A 21,271-nucleotide genomic window follows, 5' to 3' on the forward strand; every position below is an offset into this window, starting at 1 on the left:
TGGTCTGAGCTTTTAACATATTTTCTCCTGACCCCATCTTTTCTCCTTTTACTATGTCACATCAGTGATTATGTTCCGCTGCTCAACAGGAGATCTGAGCTTGTGATTTTATCAAAGAACAGGACCTTATCAGAATGCAGGCATCTGGAAATAAAAATATAATTGTGCATCAGTGTCCAAGTAAAAACATTCTCAAAGCAGTGTAAAATGAAACTGAATGGTTAGATGTTCCGATGGAAGCCTTTGCTGCATTTACAATTTTAAGTCCTTTTGCTTGCGACATTTGATACTTAACCAAGAATTATTGTCGTCATTATTAATACTAATGTTTCTTTGATGTTGATTAAAAATATTAATATAGCAACTTAGCAGAAAGGGTTTATACATGATGGAAGAGTAAATGTTTTAGCTTAATTGGAAACTATTAAATTTGAAGTAAACAGGTTCATCTTGGATAATAAATTAGCACTCTTCAATTGGAATGAAGTGAGAACTGTTAAGAATTGCTGAATAAGGAAATACATTATCACTTCACACTCAGTATATAAATGTAAATAATCATCTGGTTGCACATTTTTTATAAGCACAATTCCTAATGTTAGATTGAGGCTCTTGCTTGCTGTGCTGTTGCATTTGTTACAGAAAGAAATGGGTACTTGGTGGTGTTTGGTGGATTTTTCCTTCCCCCATTGTATTTCATGCATCTATCTTTTTTTGTAGCAATTATTCTAGTTGTATTTAAGACTCCTAAAATGTAGAACTTGAATGGGCACCATTATCAAGGTTGTACTTAGAAATTCCATTGATGGTGCTAGGTAAATACTTCAATTAATAAACACACACACACACAAGCACCAGAGGACTGAGCTATCATTTTTGGTAGATTTCATAACTGAGTGGTGCTGAGGTCTGGGAAGACTTGGCCTTTGAGAAATTTCTCTTCCAGATCTACCCTTCAGTTACTTCTCAGTAGGTAGACCTGTTGTCTGTCTACAGGTAGACATGGCATCCAGACAGATAAAAGATAACCAAAAATATATGTACAAAAAATACAAAGCCAACAAGTTCTGCATTTGAAAACTACTGGTAACACAGAAATCCTAGAACACCTCCCCACCACATACATTAATGTACCCCAGATGGGTGGGGTATAAATAATAAATTATTATTATTATTATTATTATTATTATTATTATTATTATTATTATTATTATTATTTAAACCAAGAGTTAAAACACTAAAGGAAATATCAATTTGCAGTTAAACAAGACAAATGCAGAGAAAAATCTAAATGAAAAGAGGCAACTGTCAGTAGCCATTGAGGGAAAATGCTCCAAGCAAAAGGACAACTCCAAAAATGGAGTTGTACAATTATAAAATTAAGCATTTCATTTTTGTATGTGTAATGTAACGGAGGGTGTTGCTTACTTTTTTCATTGTTAACATAAGCAATAAAGGAAGGAATGTCTTGCTGAAATAAATTTCTCTCACTTAGAGATTCCATGTAATACTCTCACTTTCTGCACCAACTTCTTCATGAAAGCAATATTCCACACCTTGTGATACTGGTATATCAAGGTGGTACTACACAGATTGCTCCAGTATTTAGTCATGGCCAACCTGGCCACCACCAGCAGATGAACAATTGGGTCTTCAGGGTCTGCATTTATGTCTACAAAGACATTTAAAAGCACCAGCTACAGGTTCATAGTGGCATCTTGAGATGCAATTTTCTGAACCTCCTGGGAAACAACAGTCGAGAACAGCTAAGCTTGAGGGCAAGTCCACCACATATGGAAATATGTATCCAGATTTTTGTTATGCAGCACTGAAGCCCTCAACTAAATCTCTGGCTCCTTGCAGCCCTTAATTAATTAATTTACTGCTGGAGTCACCTTCACAGCCTCTCTGAATTTCCCTAAACATGCCCCCAACACACCAGGATAACAATACTGGACTATATTTCAGAGCTGTCATATATAACACTGACTCATCCCTCCCACCAGCAAAATGACCAAAGCAACACTGAGATACTTAGCAGGGCTTATTTAATTGATGCACTCTGTCAAAGCCTTAATAATAATGGACTTTATCAGCATTGGAAGGGTAATTTTTAAAATGTTTATAACCTTGGGCGAGGTGGGGGGAATCCACCCTCCATGAAATAAAGCCTGGAAAGATGTTCTGTTGTCAGCATTTGTTTTTGGATCGACACACTACTGTTTAGTCACAGCTACACTAAATCCTAAATATCTGAATTTTGTTTTGGGCAGCAACCACTTCTCTGCCAGGGAAGATCAACATTAAAGCTTTAAAATGAGCCAGGAAGCCCATGGGTGTGCCGCTGTAAACTTTTTTTTTTTGTCCAATTAGCTAGATCAGTTCTCTTAAATGTAAATCATAGCTGTGACTTGATTCATTGACTAAAATCACTGAAGCTAATTTCTCACAAAACAAACAAGCAGAACAGTACCTGCACATTTCGTTTCTTAACTTGAGTTGAAGGAGGGCTGGCATATATAGCAGAAAACTCTGTTTCCTAAGAGTGGCAAGAATTATATAATCCCTGTTACTTGCAGTTCGTGTTCTCAATGCTTATTGCTAATTATCCAGTATGAATGTTGCATGTATAACTAGTCTGAAGTATTCAAAAGGCGGTAGACAAGCAATTCATAGGTAAATTGTTGATAAAACTGCGGTCCCTCTACCAGGATGCAGTGTGACTGACATGACACTGCAAAAGAGAAATAGTTTTCATCTCACTGCACAGATGTGAAATTATGGTTTAGACTACTGTTTCTCAACCTTTTTCTGACGTGGCCCCCTTCCAACCTTGTTTCCTTTCTATGCCCCACCCCTTTCCTACTGGTAGAAAGGTAACTATTTAAATGTTTCGTTTGTAAGTAGAACATATTTTGTTTATAATTTTTATAATTTATACAAAACACAGTCACAGAAAAATGTGTATTTCTTGATCAATGTACTTGGTGACTAGAAAAAAGCTTTTTTATATCCAGTTCTATTGCTGTGAGGGATAACCGAATATCACCTCTGTCCATTATGTTAAGGCGATTCTGCATTAGGCTGAGTAAATAACTCACACGACTGAAACCTGAGTACTGTATACCAAATACAAAGTATAAAATGCCATGAAAAACAATTTTGCTTGATCCCGAAAGTGTGGAAACCTTTTAGCTAGTGTACTCTTTAGCCGACAATGGTCTGCAGCAACATACCTCCTTTCTCAGTAATGGCCGCATGACAAAACAGCACCCCACACCCCTTGCCTGTGACAAACGAGATGCAGATAGCTTGGTGCATACAGTGGTGGAGTGCAGAAGTGGGAGGGAGAAGGAAGTAGAAGCGATGTTGCCGCAGAGTGCACGTGGTGATCTATCCACTAGGAAGCACAGTCACTTCACTCTACTTCTCTATTTTTCTATTTTCTATTTTTTCTCTATTTTCTTCACTTCTCTGTTTTTCTTCTCTGTTTTCTTTACTTCTCGCTTCCCTCTGTGGCCTCCTCTCAAGCCATGGCCCCCCATTTACACAATTTTCACCTATGCCCCCCTTTGGAATATCCTGCAGGCCCCCGGTTGGTAAACACTGGTTTAGACCACGATTTCAGTGCAGCTGCATGACTCCATTGGTGCTGCAGTTGTTGCACTGCATTCCATCGTAAACACATCATTGCTAGCACATCGGCTCATATGAACTAGGTGCTTGTTTTTAAGTTAGCAGATGCCTTTTTGTAGCTTGTGGTTTCCCTACAATGGACACAGAACTTGAGATGCCTGTAAAATGTACACAAAGTGCTAAGCTGCTTCAACTGCCCTGGGATCTTTGGAGAAAGGGCAGTATATAACTCAAATGAATGAATAAAAGCAAATAACTGATAATTTCTTCAATATTACAGGAAGCTCCACCACCAGGCTCCTATGATGTTCAGAAATCATTTGAGAAATCCCAGTGTAAAAGTGAATACATGGCTCCCCGAACTGCCACGGCTAAAAGGAAGCATACTTCTTTTCTCAGTGGCTCAATTAGGCACGGTATATGTGAGGCCAAGCAGGATATGCCAGGTAGGTCAATTGCATGTTTTCCTCATATTTTTCAAAACTACAACTGCAAAATATTGTAAGAGCAGGGAGATTGTGTATATTACTGCTTTTATAGGTGTTATGTACTGAAGTTCTCACCCTGGGCCAGCAGGGGGATACTGTAGATAGTTATGCAAATGAAGGATCGAAAGTGATGTTCAGTGATTGGATAGTTTTAGAAAGTTGCTACAGTAACGTTATACTGGAGCTCTATATAAGCAGGCTGACTGAGCCCTTCAGTTCAGTTCTGTTCTGGCCTCTGAATAAAGAAGAGCTGTTTGAAGAATCGCTGTGTCGTCTGATATGTTCGCCCACAACTTAACAATAGGCCTTGTGAGATCTCTGTATTACCACTGGTCACTTTGCTTTTTAGATGGTTAATAAAGAGGCATCTTTCATCCACACAAGGATTAATATGAATATTTGTGGTTGCTGTACACTTCTTCAAATGTCTGCAAACTTATTCTCCATGTCTGGAGATTAAGACTTTCCAGAATGGAATCTTTTGAGCAAAGATGGGAACTGAAAAAAGGGAGATGAACTGGTGCTTTCTGGAAATTCAGCAGATAACTGTTAATGATATGAAAGGTATATGCTACTTTGTAAAGCAAGCTAGCCAAAAATATTAATCAATATTTACTTATTTTGTTATATTTTTATCCCACTTTTTAGCCAAAAGTTGGCTATTGAATATTGATTCCACATTACAATCTAACAATGAAAATTCAATACAGCAGTGAAAAGAAAATACAAGAAAACCCTCAGTATATACAACATTTGAAACCAATGCAAAATTAAGTTGCCATTTCTACAAAGGAAAATATATTATAGACACCCCCCCCACTTTAAAGTCAATAGATACAGTGGAAAGTTTGGACAATGCTGATGTTGATGGATGGAATTAAATGTTCTGTGTAGTATCTTATTAATATTGTAAAAGTATACTCTTAGCTTGACTCTTTTTCTTTCACAAATACCTATTATAGTGTGTTAGATTCCCCCCCCCCCAACACAGGCTGTAGTACAATAGCCTGTATATTTCTTGATTAAAAAATAATTTGCAGGGACAAAATCTGTGCTAGTAAGTCTGTCCTTGTTAATTTCATGTTGGCAGTTTTAAAGACTTTTAAATCCTGCCTTACATTTGTGGCATTATAAAACAAGAGCTGTTGTAATTTGACACATCTTGTCGGGGGCTGGGGTGGGAAGATTGAATCTGAATCGGATTCCAGGCATACCCAACAAGTGCAGTGGAGATCTTGTGTACAGGAGTGTACACGCAGCTGATGGCGTCTGGATCAGGGCAGATTTATTCTTGGTGCTGTGAGACAACTGCATTACATAAAATTAAAGTACGGCAATTGTATCAGCAGATGTTCATTTGTGTTTCATTAAAATTATAGTAGCCTAATACAAAAAAATCACTTGTGCTAACTTAATGAAAGTATTATCAAATGATGTGGCTCTCATTATAAAGCAATATCTTCTCATAATTAAGTTTTCCTCTACAGTTTTGCAAATGGTTTTATGAGTTACTCCCACATGAAATGGAGAACCAGTTGCTAACACAGGAAGCCGCAGTTGGCCAGAATCCAAGGGCTTGTTTGTTCTTATATGGCGGCTTGCGCCAGGGCAATTTTGGATTCCCCTCCCCATGGCAATTCTGTATTACAAAGCAAAATGCCCTTGGTTTCAGAATCAGTTTGCTTCGTGGCACAAGGGGCTGCTGATAAAGAAAAGAGTTTCAACCCACAATCCTGTATGTACTTACCTGAGAGTAAGTCCCTCTGAATTTAGCATGGTTTACTCCTAGATTCATTAGACAATAGATACTTGAGCCTCATCATTTTTGTTAGCGCTTGGAATGCTCATTCACTCATTAGTTTAAAAAATACGGCCATGAAAAATATGTATTCATGTAAAAGCAGTGGAGGGAATCCTCCATTCAGAATTAGCACAGCTTGCTTCCTGAACGCATCCATCACTATCTCTTCTACTGTATTTGGTAGGTGATATGAGTCTTGTGCTCCACAGACTACTTCTCGTGTGTTTGATGTTTAACAAATAATTAGTAATAATGTGGAGCAGTGCACTCCACCATAATTCATTCGTCGCGTTAGTTACAAAAGCTACTGTTTGAATCACTGTCCCAAACTCATTATGTTTCTTGGCACATTCTCACAGGAAATTACTTTAGGTAACAAATAGAATTTATCTTCAAAATTAATTGGACAGATCACATAAAGGTAGTTGTGTCCACTTTTTCTATGACTTCGCCCAGTACCTTTTTGTATAAAAGTTATTGTAGTGTGAAAACTAATTATTTCTTCTATTTGCTTGTTGGCTTGTAATATTACATTCCAAAATAGTTGGAAGTCTTTAAATCAAGGCTGAGTTCTCAGGCTGAAAAAATAAGAGTAAGCAGGTCAAATCCTACAGTTTTTGTGTACTTTCCCCCTTTTTCTTCTCCCTGTTGCAGATGTATTCTCAGAAAATGTAGGACCAAAAGCTGGGGGTTTCTGCTATTCATAAAAACAATGGCATAATGAAAGTCATGTTAAGCAAAATCAAATTGCTCTTAAAATGGAAAATTTTAAACATGGCCAAAGTTCTGGGTTTATGGGGTTACTGATTGACACTAATTTCTTACTGTGTGGTAGTCATATAATTTAATGTTGTAGTAATATATGCAGATATTGTTTAGATTTAAGCTGCTGTCTTACAATTTTCTGTACTCATCTGCAGGTTAAATTAACTAAATCAGACACAGTTCTTGGTTTTCTGCTTCTTCTATGAGTAGCAGAATTATTATGAAATCCATTAGTACATAGTGACTTAGCATAGCTATCTGATAGTAGCTGATATAAAATAATAAAATTGAACTTTTTTCTTACCATATGCTGTGACTGTAGGCTTACTGAATATATTATATTTATCACCAGACCACAGCATATTTCTGTTCCGTATATTCATTTGAGAAAGAAATTATTGAGATACCAACATTTAAATTTGAATGTACCAGCTAGATGTTTTAAAATTTAAATCCAATTAGGGAGCTGCCAGGTTTACTGTAAGGGGGAGAAGGAAATGAAATATGGAGAGTCAAAAGAATCAATGCAAACCACATTTTAATCATAGAAGAAAGATGTCTGACACCCACGGCCTACAAACTAGGTTGTTAGATTCTTTTCCTTGCCAGACTTTGTTATTGCTTTCATCCAGTCAAGATTCCGTTGTCCCTTATGTCTCTTAAACTTCCACTGATTACATTTTATTTCAGGGTTGCTTATTTAAACATTTATTTCCACATGGAAACATGTAACACATTCTACAGAAAATGTAAAATCAAAACATAATTTGAATAAACATAGGAACTGCAGGTTACGATACCTAAACGGCACACAATTAAATTATGTTGCTTCATGATGAAATGCCACAACTTGTGTTTGAGAAGGATCTATATTCATTCTGGGAAAAGGCAGTGGTATTTTTTGAGGAAAAAGAGGTGCCAGAACTCACCATGCCACCTCCCTTGTTCTCTTATAATGGCAATGGCACCCACCTAGGAGGTGCCCGAACTGAGTTCCTGTGAGCTCCAGCTGAAAAAAAGGCCCAGGCAAAGTAGTTTAATTCTCTCTTCTTTGTAAATGAGATTACAGCATTGTAATTTAAATATATTTATATTTCATATCTTCAGATTAAAATTAAGTTGTGAATGTGTAGGTAATAACTTTCTGTTTGTTAGCAGAGAATTTCCAGTTTTGTAATAAGTATATTGTCTCTTATTGCAAATAGAAAACATGATCGTTTCCCAGTGTGCTGGTATAACAGTAGACTTTCAAATAAAGACAGACATCTCTCCTTTAAATTTCTAAAGAATTTTATACCTAGCCTGAAGTGGTAGTAGGAAGTCTGCCATGGGATTTCTTTGAACTTACAGATCAGCCAGTTTATATAGCTGTCTTGAAGTAGCAGTTAAAGTGAGATAGAAACTTGACTTATTGGTAGATTGAGCGAAACTACTATCTAAGCTGCATTAGCTCTGTGCTGAATAGCATTGATTTCTGAAAAACAAGTTGGTATTGTGAGGATCCTTTCAGATCTCACCTGACCTATAGGTATTTAACTGGAAGCTACATTTTTAAAAAAATCCCAAGAAACATTGTTGAGATACAAAATGCAATCAGGATTCTTCTGATGGAGAATTTCGTAGTAAACGGGCGAGAGTGAGAGTCCTACATAGAGTAAGGTTACCAGATTTTTTTCAATGAATCTGGGGGGCACTTTTCAACCACAATGGATTTTGTCAGGGGACTGATTTGTAAATCCGGGGACATCTGGTAACCTTTTTTTTAAAAATATATATATATATATTATTAGTTGAATATAAGAATAACATATATTCAAATACAGTTTTCCCCTAACCCCCCCCAAAAAACCCCCAGCCCCAATTACATCCAGGTAATTACATTAGTAATATAATCAAATAAAAAATTATTTCTACAGTTGCTGGTTTAAAAAGTATCATTCCACATGCTCCTATGTGTCTTTGGTGGTTTAAATGCATGCTCTTTCTTTGATGCATATGTAATAAAGGAGGACCACGTTATGTAAAAGTTGTTTTTATGTAAAACGTTGTTTTCTTTCACGTACCCCTTCTGTTAACTTTTCCATCAAAATTAATTCCCAGAAATAAGCACACCAAACTTCATATAGGTTCACGTTTAATGTCCTCCATTGTCTAGAAACAGAAAGACGTGCTGCAGTTATAAGATGCACAATTAAGTCTTTGTCTCTAAGATTTTGTGCTTCATCCGCAAATATAGAAAGCAATGCTATTTTGGGATCTAAATTGATCGATTGAGATGTAATTTGTTCCATTTCCTGAAATATTTTTAACCAGAAGTTTTTAATCAATGGGCATTTCCACCACATGTGTATAAATGTTCCTTCATTCCCACAATTTCTCCAACATTGCGGAGAAATGTTTTTTGTCTATTTTGCTTAGCAATGTGGGATGCAAGTACCATCTGTGGGTTAGCTTTAAGGTGTTTTCTCTTATTCGGGCAGAAATAGCTCAAAAGGGGGCTTTTTGCCACATTCCTTCCCACAAACTGTCACCAGTCCCTTCTCCCAAGTCTCTTTCCCATCTAGTCTTCAACATGGAGGGCTTTGAGGTTGAGAAATTTACAATCGATTTATAGATTAAGGCAATTAGACCTTTACCACTAGGGTCTGTGGTATATAAAGTATTTTCAAATGCAGTTAGTGACTTCATCCCTTGTTTGCAGATTTCTGTGCTACTTATAAAATGGATGACTTGATGAATTACCATCCAATTGTGGGAAAAGTTTTGAACCAACCATTTCTTGTAGTATTAATCGTCTGGTAACCTTAATCCCTGGGATGCGGGTGGCGCTGTGGGTTAAACCACAGAGCCTAGGACTTGCCGATCAGAAGGTCAGCGGTTCGAATCTCTGCAACAGGGTGAGCTCCCGTTGCTTGGTCCCTGCTCCTGCCAACCTAGCAGTTCGAAAGCACGTCAAATGCAAGTAGAGAAATAGGTACCGCTCCGGCGGGAAGGTAAACGGCATTTCCGTGCGCTGTTCTGGTTCGCCAGAAGCAGTTTAGTCATGCTGACCACATGACCCGGAAGCTGTACATCAGCTCCCTCGGCCAATAAATTGAGATGTGCGCCGCAACCCCAGAATTGGTCACGACTGGACCTAATGGTCAGGGGTACCTTTACCTTTACCTAACCTTAATCCCTAGAGCATGCCCTGTGGCATCCTTTCCCTGCATGCCCCACTCTCTCCTGCAATCCGTCCCCTAGGACAATTGATGTTAGATGGCCCTATAAATCTAGCATTGCCCACCTGTCCCTCTCTGTCTCAAAACAAAACCCTTTACATGGTTACCATTAATTTATGGAGAAATTTATGGGTAAAGCAAGTTAACAGTAAGTCCAGTAAATGTATGGAGCAGTCTGCCCTAATTTGAGATAGATAACATTTGAGTAAGTATATATGAACATTTTATCAGACTTTTCTTTCTTGTTTGAAAGGTGAATGGAAGTAGTGTTGGTCTTACGTGACCTTGTTTTGTTTATTTTGTGCTGTATTGTAGGACTTTGTGATCTTACTAATTTATATTTTGCAAAGGTTGATTAGAGCACTGTGTGCAAGTATCTGTTGCATTTGTAGTACTGTACAGTTCTTTAAAAAGAATGCGCTTTAGTTTTCCCCCCTTTCAAATTAAACGTAATGAGGCACATCAGCTATTAAAAGGATACTCTCCAGCTCCAGTGAGTTAAAAAATTAGCTGTTCTCTCAACATATTGCAAGGTGAATATAAAATACAGACTACTTTAGGGGAGCATATTAAAATCAGCCAGAGAGAAAAGCTGTGTTTTTCCTTTCACTTACTTGCTGTTGAGAGTTTGAAAGGTTCTGTTTACTGAAATGCTGGAAAGAAGGGTATAATTAAATTTGGGTTGGTACATAACATAAAGAAGCTTCAGGCAAGTAAACTTCTGTCATCTGTGTTCTGCAGGCTGCGCCCTGCTTCTGATATTATTACTTCTCAAGCATCAGCTTCCTGGAGCAAAGTTTTCACTGAGATTGCTCCAAGGTAATGGACTGGCCTTCATAAAAGTGTTTCCATCCCTCTTAGCATTTTAGAAGGGATACAAAAACATATTTGTAAATAATAATGATAATAATAATTTTGAACAGTCTTAGGCTAAAGGCCAAACAGCAACAGCAGCAGCAAAAGTGAAGGCATTTGATTTGGGCTTGTAGCTATGGTTTCTGCTTTAGTTTTTTAAAAAATCAATTTGTTGTCTTTTAATTAATTAACTTGTTGCCGTGCTTACAATTGACCCTGAGATGTAGAAAGGCAGGATGCAAATGTTGCAAATAATGTAATAAAAACAATATATTTAGTATTGTTCCAAAGTGTTATTGAGATCTACCTACCAAGAGAAGGAATGATTCACTGTGTATTTAAATTCTAACCCAGCCACACCTTGTAGATAGATCAGTGTTTGTTATACTGTGTCAAGGGAAACCCTGGGATTCACCATAAAATGAGTGTTGGTGGATAAGCTCCCTTGAAAAAACACAGCTGTCCATTAGCACCACTAATGTGATACTAATGCAGAACATGCAGCTACTGACAAACATTAGGCAAGGTCTAGGGCACACTCAGTGGAGGTCTAACAGGTCAGCACTCTGTGACCTGGTTCAAAAGTATGTTGGACTAGGAAAGTTTTATCAGCCACATATCAAAGTCCACCCTCCTTTTCCTACACTTCTATCCTTGCATGTTCAGTTTCAGCACTTTTATCTTGTTAAACCATAGCTTCCCTTGCTGTCCTGGGCACTGCAGCTTAATTGCTGCTTATAAACCAGGATATGAAACCGGGATCTTGTGCCATCCTTACAGTACAATTCTGTGCATGTCTACTCAGAAGTATACCTCAATAGGACTTAGCCCCAGGGATAGCACAGCAGACTTAGTCACTAAACCACAGCAGCTGTGGTTTTGTATGGAACTACTTTTCTTTATCATTCACCTTTGAAACTTGTTAATCTATAACACTGGTCAAGCTTGCAAAAATCTACCATTTGCCCGATAATAAATGCTGGAAATGTAATGAGACTGAAGGTACATTTTTTCACCTTTGGTGGACATGCTCAAGGATTAAGAATTTCTGGGAGATGATTTATAATGAAATGAAAAAGGTATTTAAATATACCTTCCTGAAGAAACCAGAGGCCTTTCTCCTGGGCATGGTCGGCCAATTGGTGCCAAAGAAGGATAGAACTTTTTTATGTATGCTACAACAGCAGCAAGAATACAGTGGTGCCTTGCAAGATGAAATTAATCCGTTCCGCGAGTCTCTTCGTCTTGCGGTTTTTTCGTCTTGCGAAGCACGGCTATTAGCGGCTATTAGCGGCTTAGCGGCTATTAACGGCGCTTAGCGGCTTAGCGGCTATTAACGGCTTAGCGGCTTTAAGAAAAAGGAAACAAACTCGCAAGAACTCGCAAGACGTTCCATCTTGCGAAGCAAGCCCATAGGGAAATTCGTCTTGCAGAACGACTCAAAAAACGGAAAACTATTTCGTCTTGCGTGTTTTTCGTGTTGCGAGGCATTCGTCTTGTGAGGTACCACTGTACTTATCGGAAAGCATTGGAAGACACAAGATTTACCCACCCGGGAAGAATGGCAGATGAAGCTGATGGACTACATGGAATTGGCGGAAATGACTGGCAGAATCCGAGACCAGGGAAAAGAGTCGGTGGAAGAAGACTGGAAAAAATTCAAAGTATATTTACAGAAATATTGCAAAATTAATGAATGTTAGAAGGATGCTGGAATGAAGTTATATGGCTTTAGCAGAAATGTTATAAAGAATTAAGTAAAAATAGATTGTTAATGGGCCAAAGTGGAAAATTTAAGGTTAGATTGTGTTAAGATAAATTATAGAACAAAAAATTGAGAAAGATGGAAAGGATTTGCTGAAATAGCTAATTGAACTAGAATACAAAAAAGGGAGGTGTGAGGAGGTCGATGAAACAAGTAAATGAAAGGTAAAGATACAGAAATATTGGATGTGTTTTTAAATGTTTTTGTTTTTCTTGTTGTTTTGCTGTATTGTTTTTTGTTTTTCTTTTTATTTCTGATGTATTGTAATGTAATGTTTTGTTTTGTTTAACTTTTTATTGTTTCTTTCTTCTTTTTCTGTAACTATTAAACCTTTAATAATTATCATTTTTTTAAAAAAGAAACTTGTTAATCTAGGAGAGTTTATGTTCAGTAACAAAAACCAAAAAAAAGTTACAGGAGAAACTGAGTCATTGATTTTCACCTATGCAAATCTCTGTTCCTGCTACCTAGTCAACTAGTATTTTTGATTGCAATGATAATGAAAGGGGGAAATAGCAGCAGCAGCAGTGAGAATTTCTCTTATTCTTCTTTGCATTGCTTAATATGTGAAACAAACACTTTGTCAGAGCGACAGAGATTATTCCAAACAGCTGTCTTTTCTGCACATCGAAATAAATGTTAAGAAATTATTTCTCAGTGGTGTAGCACCATCCCTTTGCTGCAGCAGTCTGAGCTAGTAAAAATGATGGAGCATTGAAATTGAAGGTTAAGAAAATTTATGTACTAATATTGTGCACACAAAATGTTTACATCCTGCATGCTGTTCTGTTTATTGTAGTGATTTTTTTTTATTGTAAAAATTCCTTTTATTCCACTTACCTACCCCATTTGGTCATCCCCTGTGTCTTGTACTATTTCTCTTTTTCTTCCAAGCACCAGTTTCCATCAACCTATATGAGAATAGTTGAGGATACTCGTGGAGAAAGTTAGTGCTCTTTGTGAGAAACGACTGAGTGGAATTTGGCCCTAAACCATCCAGTTTTTAACTTGAGCTTCAAGGCTTCTTTTATTTGTTGCTGCGCCTCAATGCTCAGTTTAGCCAGTCTGATTTCAGAGTTTACCACCAAGAGCAAACAAACAAACCAGCATACAAAATTTGTCTGCATATTACTTTAATCCTTTGAACAAGGCTTTCATCTTAGTTTAATTGATTTTCCTTTCAGACAGCATTTCTCTGATGTCTGTCACTGTAACAACTACAGTCCTGTCTTTCTCACTGTGTTTTGTTTGGGAGTGGAACATTAGTCTTCTGGGACCTCTGCAATGGGTCCCAGTGCTTCTCTTTGACTACTGGTAAAGTAACTCTTAATATCAGAAGTGCATTTCTGCAGAAGCTTTTGGAAGCTTGAAGATCTCCAGACACTTGTTAGTAGGAATAGCAGGATCTGAAGGCCTCAAAGTAATTCAAATTGGCATGAGTAGAAACAACTGCCAGAGAAAGCAATTAGGGCTTGATCCTAGAGAACGTTTTAAAACTCTGGCGTGGTATTCAGTGCAGTGTTTTGTTTCTTTGAGGTCTTCTTTCTTAGAATGGAAGTAGTCTGGTGAAGTAATTTTAAAACGTGTGCTTTAATCTCTTGGGTCTGTTAGAGAACAAACTGCTCCGTTTTGGGACTGCAGAAGTGTTAATTAAGTTCTTTCTTGCTACTTATGATTTCAGCTGCCCCATCTGAACGACACATACGCACCATCACTGATGGCCAGTCCTCTCTGGTTTCTCTTAAGATTATCTTCAATCACCATGCCAGTGTAAAGAAAGCTGGAAGCACACACACTTTGTGCTTCTTGAGCCTCCATGTCTTCAAAACATGTAAAATAATTTTTGACAGCTTGCACATTTTCATTTGATTTTTGATTTTCATTTCTGTAATCTGGTCAACTTGATGGTAAGGATCTGCACACACCAGTGTGCACTGGCAACCCAAGTACTGATTTCTCCTCAGCCCACTACAGTGATTTCACCAGTGATATATTTCAACAACATATCAGGGCTTACTTTTCCCTTCAACCTCTTGTTTGTTGTTGTTGTTGTTTAGTCGTTTAGTTGTGTCCGACTCTTCGTGACCCCATGGACCAGAGCACGCCAGGTACTCCTGTCTTCCACTGCCTCCCACAGTTTGGTCAAACTCATGTTGGTAGCTTCGAGAACATTATCCAACCATCTCGTCCTCTGTTGTCCCCTTCTCCTCGTGTCCTCCATCTTTCCCAACATCAGGACTTTTCCAGGGAGTCTTATGAGAAGAGAAGGCCAAAGTATTGGAGCCTCAGCTTCACGATCTGTCCTTCCAGTGAGCACTCAGTGCTGATTTCCTTCAGAATGGAGAGGTTTGATCTTCTTGCAGTCCATGGGACTCTCAAGAGTCTCCTCCAGCACCATAATTCAAAAGCATCAATTCTTCGGCGATCAGCCTTCTTTATGGTCCAGCTCTCACTTCCATACATCACTACTAGGAAAACCATAGCTTTTACTATACGGACCTTTGTTGGCAAGGCGATGTCTCTACTTTTTAGGATGATGTCTAGGTTTGCCATTGCTTTTCTCCCAAGAAGCAGGCGTCTTTTAATTTCATGGCTGCTGTCACCATCTACAGTGATCATGGAGCCCAAGAAAGTACTTTTCACATTTTTTGTTGGTTTGTCATCATGCTATATATGGTACGACTGTCTACTGCTACAACTGGTGTTTTAAACATGACACATTAGACCATAAGAAGAGCCCTAGATATGACCAACAGTCAATACCAGTGGTCTTCAATGGGTGAGTTGCAGCCTGACCTATGTTGGGTCATTACAGAAGCACCATAAAAGTATAGGGTAAAATATAAAATAATTAAAAAAGAAGTGGGTCGCCAAATGCATGTTTGGGCTAAAGATAGGTCCTGGGTCTGCAAAGGTTGAAGAAAGTTGGTCAACACAGTCCAGCATTCTATTTTGAACAGTGTCTGATTAGATGCTTCTGGGAAGGACATATTTGTCCCCCAGCAAATGGTATTCAGAGATCTATAGCTTCTGAATGTGGAAGATCTGCTTAGCTATCATGGCTAATAACTATTGATAGGCCTGTCCTCTGCAATCTTGATTAATTCCCACACCTTCTAACAGTGCTGTAAGCTGTGCCAAGCCACATGACATTTAATTAGGAGAACAGAAAAGGAGGTATATGCTGCATTCACTTTTCCAATTATATTTAACAAATATCATAATAAATGAATAGAATTGCTACTATTGATATTCTGGAAAGCTTTCTTCTGCTTGCTTCTGCCTCGTTGAAAAAGAAACCAATAGGAGCGCTGTAGCAGGGTGTAAACTATTTGCCAAGGAGATTATATGTATTTCAAGTTCCATCCAATACATTTTTGACAGCTCCAAAATTGTATTCACTACTAGCTATGGAAATGGTAGCATATAAAATCATAACCCCACAGCTGTGCACGTGGAGAGATTATAGTGGTACAGCGAATCATTTTACTTTATTTATTATAAATGAAATTCAGTGTACAATATAGCCCCCTGAACTGCGTTTTCCAGTCAAGTTATTTTTTTAAGGATTAAATTAAATTCATTGCAGTGTACATGGATTCACAGATTGTGCCAGTTCCTATCTGTTTGAAATATATATCAGGACCTTTTTCTTAGTGGAGGAAAACCAAAAAGGTTTAAAAGACAGCTTTCCACCTCATTGCCTCTTTTCATAACAGTTCTCATATTTTAATGGCAAGACTTTATTGAAAACAAATGGAAATAAATATATTTCATCAAATAAATAACACATTCTACAGAGGGGAACCAGCTCTGTGTAGGTGTGTGGGTGGTGTTGCAGCACTGTAATGAGATAACAAGCAGAACAGCTGTGTGGCTTATCAAAGAACTGTTTTGCAAAAGGCTTGGAATGCATCACGACTTACCTTTTTTAAATATATATTTTGGCAGGATAGCTAAGATGTTTGCGCAGGAGTGTGTGTGTGTGTGTGTGTGGATGTGTGTATCTATATACTGTGGTGTCGCATAATGCTAAGTCAAACCATGGTTTAGCATGAATGCACTGTGGAGGAGTTTGCAGCCACTTTGTTCCTCTCCCGTCCTTTTAGCTCATTGCACTGCAGCAGCTAAGCCAAGGTTTGATTTTGTGTGTTGTTTCAACCAGGTTCATAGTTAAGTTCTCTCTTCCTTAACCACAATCTGTATTGAAGAACAAATATTGGACTATATTGAAGGAAGACAGCATTAAGAGGGCTAGAACATGGGTCGGCAAACTAAGGCCTACGGGCCGGATCAGGCCCAGTTGCCTTCTAGATCCGGTCTGCGGACGCTCCGGGAGTCCGGGCAGCCGGCATAGTGCGTGCGCGATGGTTTTTGCGACTCAGCCAGGCTTGGGGGTCAAAAGTGAGGCGGGCTGCTGCTCGAGACAAGTCCCTTCTCCGTCCATCGATTGCGCACGTGCAGCAACGTTTGGGTTGGCCCCAATAAGGGTGTGATGTCCTGGGATTCGGACTCAGAGGCTGAACCTGAGGAATCCCAGCCTTCACAGGAGTCCCCACCTCCAGAACCAGCTGAGCCGGGGCTGGGGCCTGAGCCTGAAGGGTCCTCACCTGTGCTCATCCTCAGTTGCAGGCACCAGCTGAGTCTGCTCTGGCCCCTGAGGTGATGGAGGACCCATTGCCTGCAGGTGCTCCACTCTCAGCCCCGTCAGGGGAAGAGGAGGTTGCCTCTGGGTCCGGTAACCCTCCAGCCTCTCCTGAGCTACAGAGGCTCAGGGCAGAGAGGTGGAGGGAACTAAGTTCCCGCAGGAGGAGTGCTCGCCTCCGGGCCAGGAGAGGCAAGTCACTTGTGGACTGGGGCCGCTCTATGCCTTGGGGCAGATAAAAGCCAGTCAGCCCCAGTCCCAGGTTGCGGGAGCAACGTTGTTGCTAGCCTGTTTCTGTCTGCACCCTGTCCTGCTGTTCTGCCAGAGTTCCTGACCCTACCCGACTCCCTGCCTTGGACCCAGCTACAGCTTTGATGGACAGCCTCCATACTGCACCAATGACCTTGGACTGGACTCGGACCTCGCCTCTCAGTTAGCCCCCAGGACCAGCACAAAGGGTTTTAGCAAAAATGTGGGTCAGAATCATGGCAACATATAGTCTGCCCCCCCACAAGTTCTGAGGGACGGTGGACCGGCCCCCTGCTGAAAAAGTTTGCTGACCGCTGGGCTAGAATCATAGTGTAGAGTTGGAAGGGAGGGTTGTATAGTTTAGCCCCCTGCAATGCAAGAATCTCAGCTAAAGCATCCGTGGCAGATGGCCATCCAACTTCTGCTTAAAAACCTCCAAGTGAGTTTGTGGGATTGCTTGGGACTAGAGACACTGCTCGATGTGGGGCTGGCTTCAGACACCAGGCCCATTGGCACACCCTTTGTGTTACAAATATGTCTGCAAACAAGACATGAAGGCTGGCAACATCACCCCCACCATGTGACGATTGGTTGCAGACGGTCGCAGTTCCTGGATACAGTCAGGTCGAGTATCCGCAGTAGTGACCAGAAAAGGGATGGCCTCTGGGAGAAGTGCAGGGAGAAGAAACACTGTGGTGCATCTGCAGCAGCACAACTGGATGCCTTCATCGGCCCCAGCTGCAAGAAAACATGTCTCTGCTGTATTGGTCTCTACAGTCACAGCTGCCAGACCATCCTTCCCACCCCATTTTAGCTTTTTAAAAACATTCTCTGGTCCCCCCTTGTAATTTGAAGAATGGTGAAATCAAATGTTTTGAATGGTGCCCAGAGACACACTGGAGAACTTTCACCATATAGTAGTAATCCTCAAGAATTCACTCTTCTCTTATTCTCTGATGAGTCAACAGATATCCCTTTGACATTTCCCTAGTAGCACACCACTGTTTAAACACTATTAAAACTTTCCTTTTCAAGCAGCCAGTTTTAAATCCATGACATGACTTTGTCCTTGCTCACTCATTTCTTTTTAACTTATTTTTTTTTAATTCCCCAGAAATCAGGAAAATAAATATGCAAGAACATACTGATTTATCTCTAGGAACTCTTAGAAAAGTCTTCCTACTTGTGTCCCCCCCCCCCCCAATTTCCTTTGGCTGGAAATGGATTATGTTTTGTTCCAGGCAAACATTTTACTGCCTGCTGCAATATCTTTGCAATGTTCATTTATTTCTCCTTCTGCAAAAGCATGTTTTAATCTAAGATCAGGAAGCTCAGTGCAAACTCTGAACACTTGAAAAGCATGACTTATGTTTATATAAAACATATTTTACAGAAGATTATCCTTTTCTGAGGGGAACAAAAAAGTGAAAAATTAGAATAAAAATTCTCAAAACTTGCAGGCAATAAGTATACAATACTTCTGATACATTTTCTTTTTTGTTGTGTAGCATTGCTGTTTACAACAATAAAGAATAAAAAGATTCTTTATCTCAAAGGTTATTTTTACATGTTTGGCAGTCTATTTGGAACTGATTGCATGAATTGAGAAATTGAAAAGCATAGTTTCTGTCCTATGAAGCTTAGTGCTGTCTCTTGCATATGATCAAGGATAAAACATCAGTTGAATAATATTAGTTCTTTCTGATGTTTATAGTAAACGACAAAACAAGTTTTAGCGGGAAACAACTTTATTTCTATGGTGCCATCAGTGTGCACTGTGGTGTATGGCAGAGGACAGCTTGCAGTTTCATGGGGTTTATAATCTAAAATTTGACATAGGGAAGATAAGGAGACGAAACAGAGGTAACTATTTCAGTAACACATATTCAGGCTTAGTTATAGTAGGGGATTGGGCTAAATATTTCACAGAAAATATGGATTTTGAGGAAGGACTTAAACCAAGTAGCATCACAGGGATGTTCCATGAGATAGAAGGGACAGGAAGGGAGAACAGTGGTGTTGTTTAAAGGGGCAGAGGCCCTTTGAGTGGCTGAAGGCTGCAGCAGATGTCATGGACATGTGGCACAGATACTTAATACCAGTGCTTTTTTTCTGAGGGGGCGTTGGGGTACGCATATCTCTAAACATTTTGTGAATCTCAGTTTGGACTCATTGAGGGCAGCATTTCAATATGAGTAGGAAAATGAGAGTACCCCTAAACATATTTTAAAGAAAAAAAGCACTGCTTAATACCCAAAGGCCATGCAAACAACCCAAAATGCCAGCTTTTTTCTTTCTATTTCTTCTGCTGCTTCTTCTCCCCCCCCCCAATAATATTTATTGAGTTTCTATTTCTTCTGCTTCTTAGTGATTTGTCTGTGAAGTAAAATACCCTTTGCTTCTCATCACCAAAAGAATTGACGACACGTAACTTTAAATGTTGAGGGTCAGTTCCATCGTGACTCATTTTCCCTTGCGCATATTGCTCCATGTATGAAATGGGAAGTGAAACATTTAAAACCTGTGCAATAAACACAATGCCTATATATTTCAGCAAGCACATATCTAGCAGGAATATAATGCTGGACCAGGACTCCTCATGCATGTAAATGTGGCAGATTTTTAAAACATGTTTTCGCTGTTCAAACCACCCGTTCTGTTCATATATCCAGTATGTGAAATGGGGATCAGGACTGTGCCTACTGCCACCAGTGTCATGTGCTCTGCTGCCCCTGATTTCCACACTTCCAGTATAATGTTTGAAAGAAGAATCATAGAATCATAGAGTTGGAAGAGACCACAAGGGCCATCGAGTCCAACCCCCTGCCAAGCAGGAAACACCATCAGAGCACTCCTGACATATGGTTGTCAAGCCTCTGCTTAAAGACCTCCAAAGTAGGAGACTCCACCACACTCTTTGGCAGCAAATTCCACTGTCGAACAGCTCTTACTGTCAGGAAGTTCTTCCTAATGTTTAGGTGGAATCTTCTTTCTTGTAGTTTGGATCCATTGCTCCGTGTCCGCTTCTCTGGAGCAGCAGAAAACAACCTTTCTCCCTCCTCCATATGACATCCTTTTATATATTTGAACATGGCTATCATATCACCCCTTAACCTCCTCTTCTCCAGGCTAAACATGCCCAGCTCCCTTAGCCGTTCCTCATAAGGCATTGTTTCCAGGCCTTTGACCATTTTGGTTGCCCTCCTCTGGACACCTTCCAGTTTGTCAGTGTCCTTCTTGAATTGTGGTGCCCAGAACTGGACACAGTACTGCAGGTGAGGTCTGACCAGAGCAGAATACAGTGGCACTATTACTTCCCTTGATCTAGATGCTATACTCCTATTGATGCAGCCCAGAATTGCATTGGCTTTTTTAGCTGCCGCGTCACACTGTTGGCTCATGTCAAGTTTGTGGTCAACCAAGACTCCTAGATCCTTTTCACATGTACTGCTCTCAAGCCAGGTGTCCTCCATCTTGTATTTGTGCCTCTCATTTTTTTTGCCCAAGTGCAATACTTTACATTTCTCCCTGTTAAAGTTCATCTTGTTTGTTTTTGCCCAGTTCTCTAATCTGTCAAGGTCGTTTTGAAGTGTGATCCTGTCCTCTGGGGTGTTAGCCACCCCTCCCAGTTTGGTGTCATCTGCAAATTTGATCAGGATGCCCTTGAGAGACAGCTGCATGTGTGTACACACTCAGTGCAAGGTGATCACAAAGGGATTGCGATTGCTGTACATGTGTCCCCACCAAATGTGCTTGTGGAGGTGGAGGGACTGATATAAAGGCCTCTGCTGGCAGATTCGTATGGGAGAATACAGTTCTTCAGCTATCCTGGCCTTAAGTTATATG

At 39.6% G+C, this 21,271-nt stretch overlaps 1 protein-coding gene across 1 annotated transcript in view; it reads left to right on the forward strand.

Moving 5' to 3' along the window:
- Positions 1–21,271, forward strand: part of STPG2 (sperm tail PG-rich repeat containing 2) — a 221,682-nt gene that overhangs the window by 73,378 nt on the left and 127,033 nt on the right. Inside the window, exon 11 of the mRNA XM_081207127.1 lies at positions 3,917–4,082. Within this exon, the coding sequence (XP_081063253.1) occupies positions 3,917–4,082 (166 nt within the window). The remainder of the gene's footprint in view (positions 1–3,916; positions 4,083–21,271) is intronic.

Source organism: Podarcis bocagei (assembly GCF_964188305.1).
Source record: "Podarcis bocagei genome assembly, chromosome: 9".
Taxonomy (NCBI): domain Eukaryota; kingdom Metazoa; phylum Chordata; class Lepidosauria; order Squamata; family Lacertidae; genus Podarcis; species Podarcis bocagei.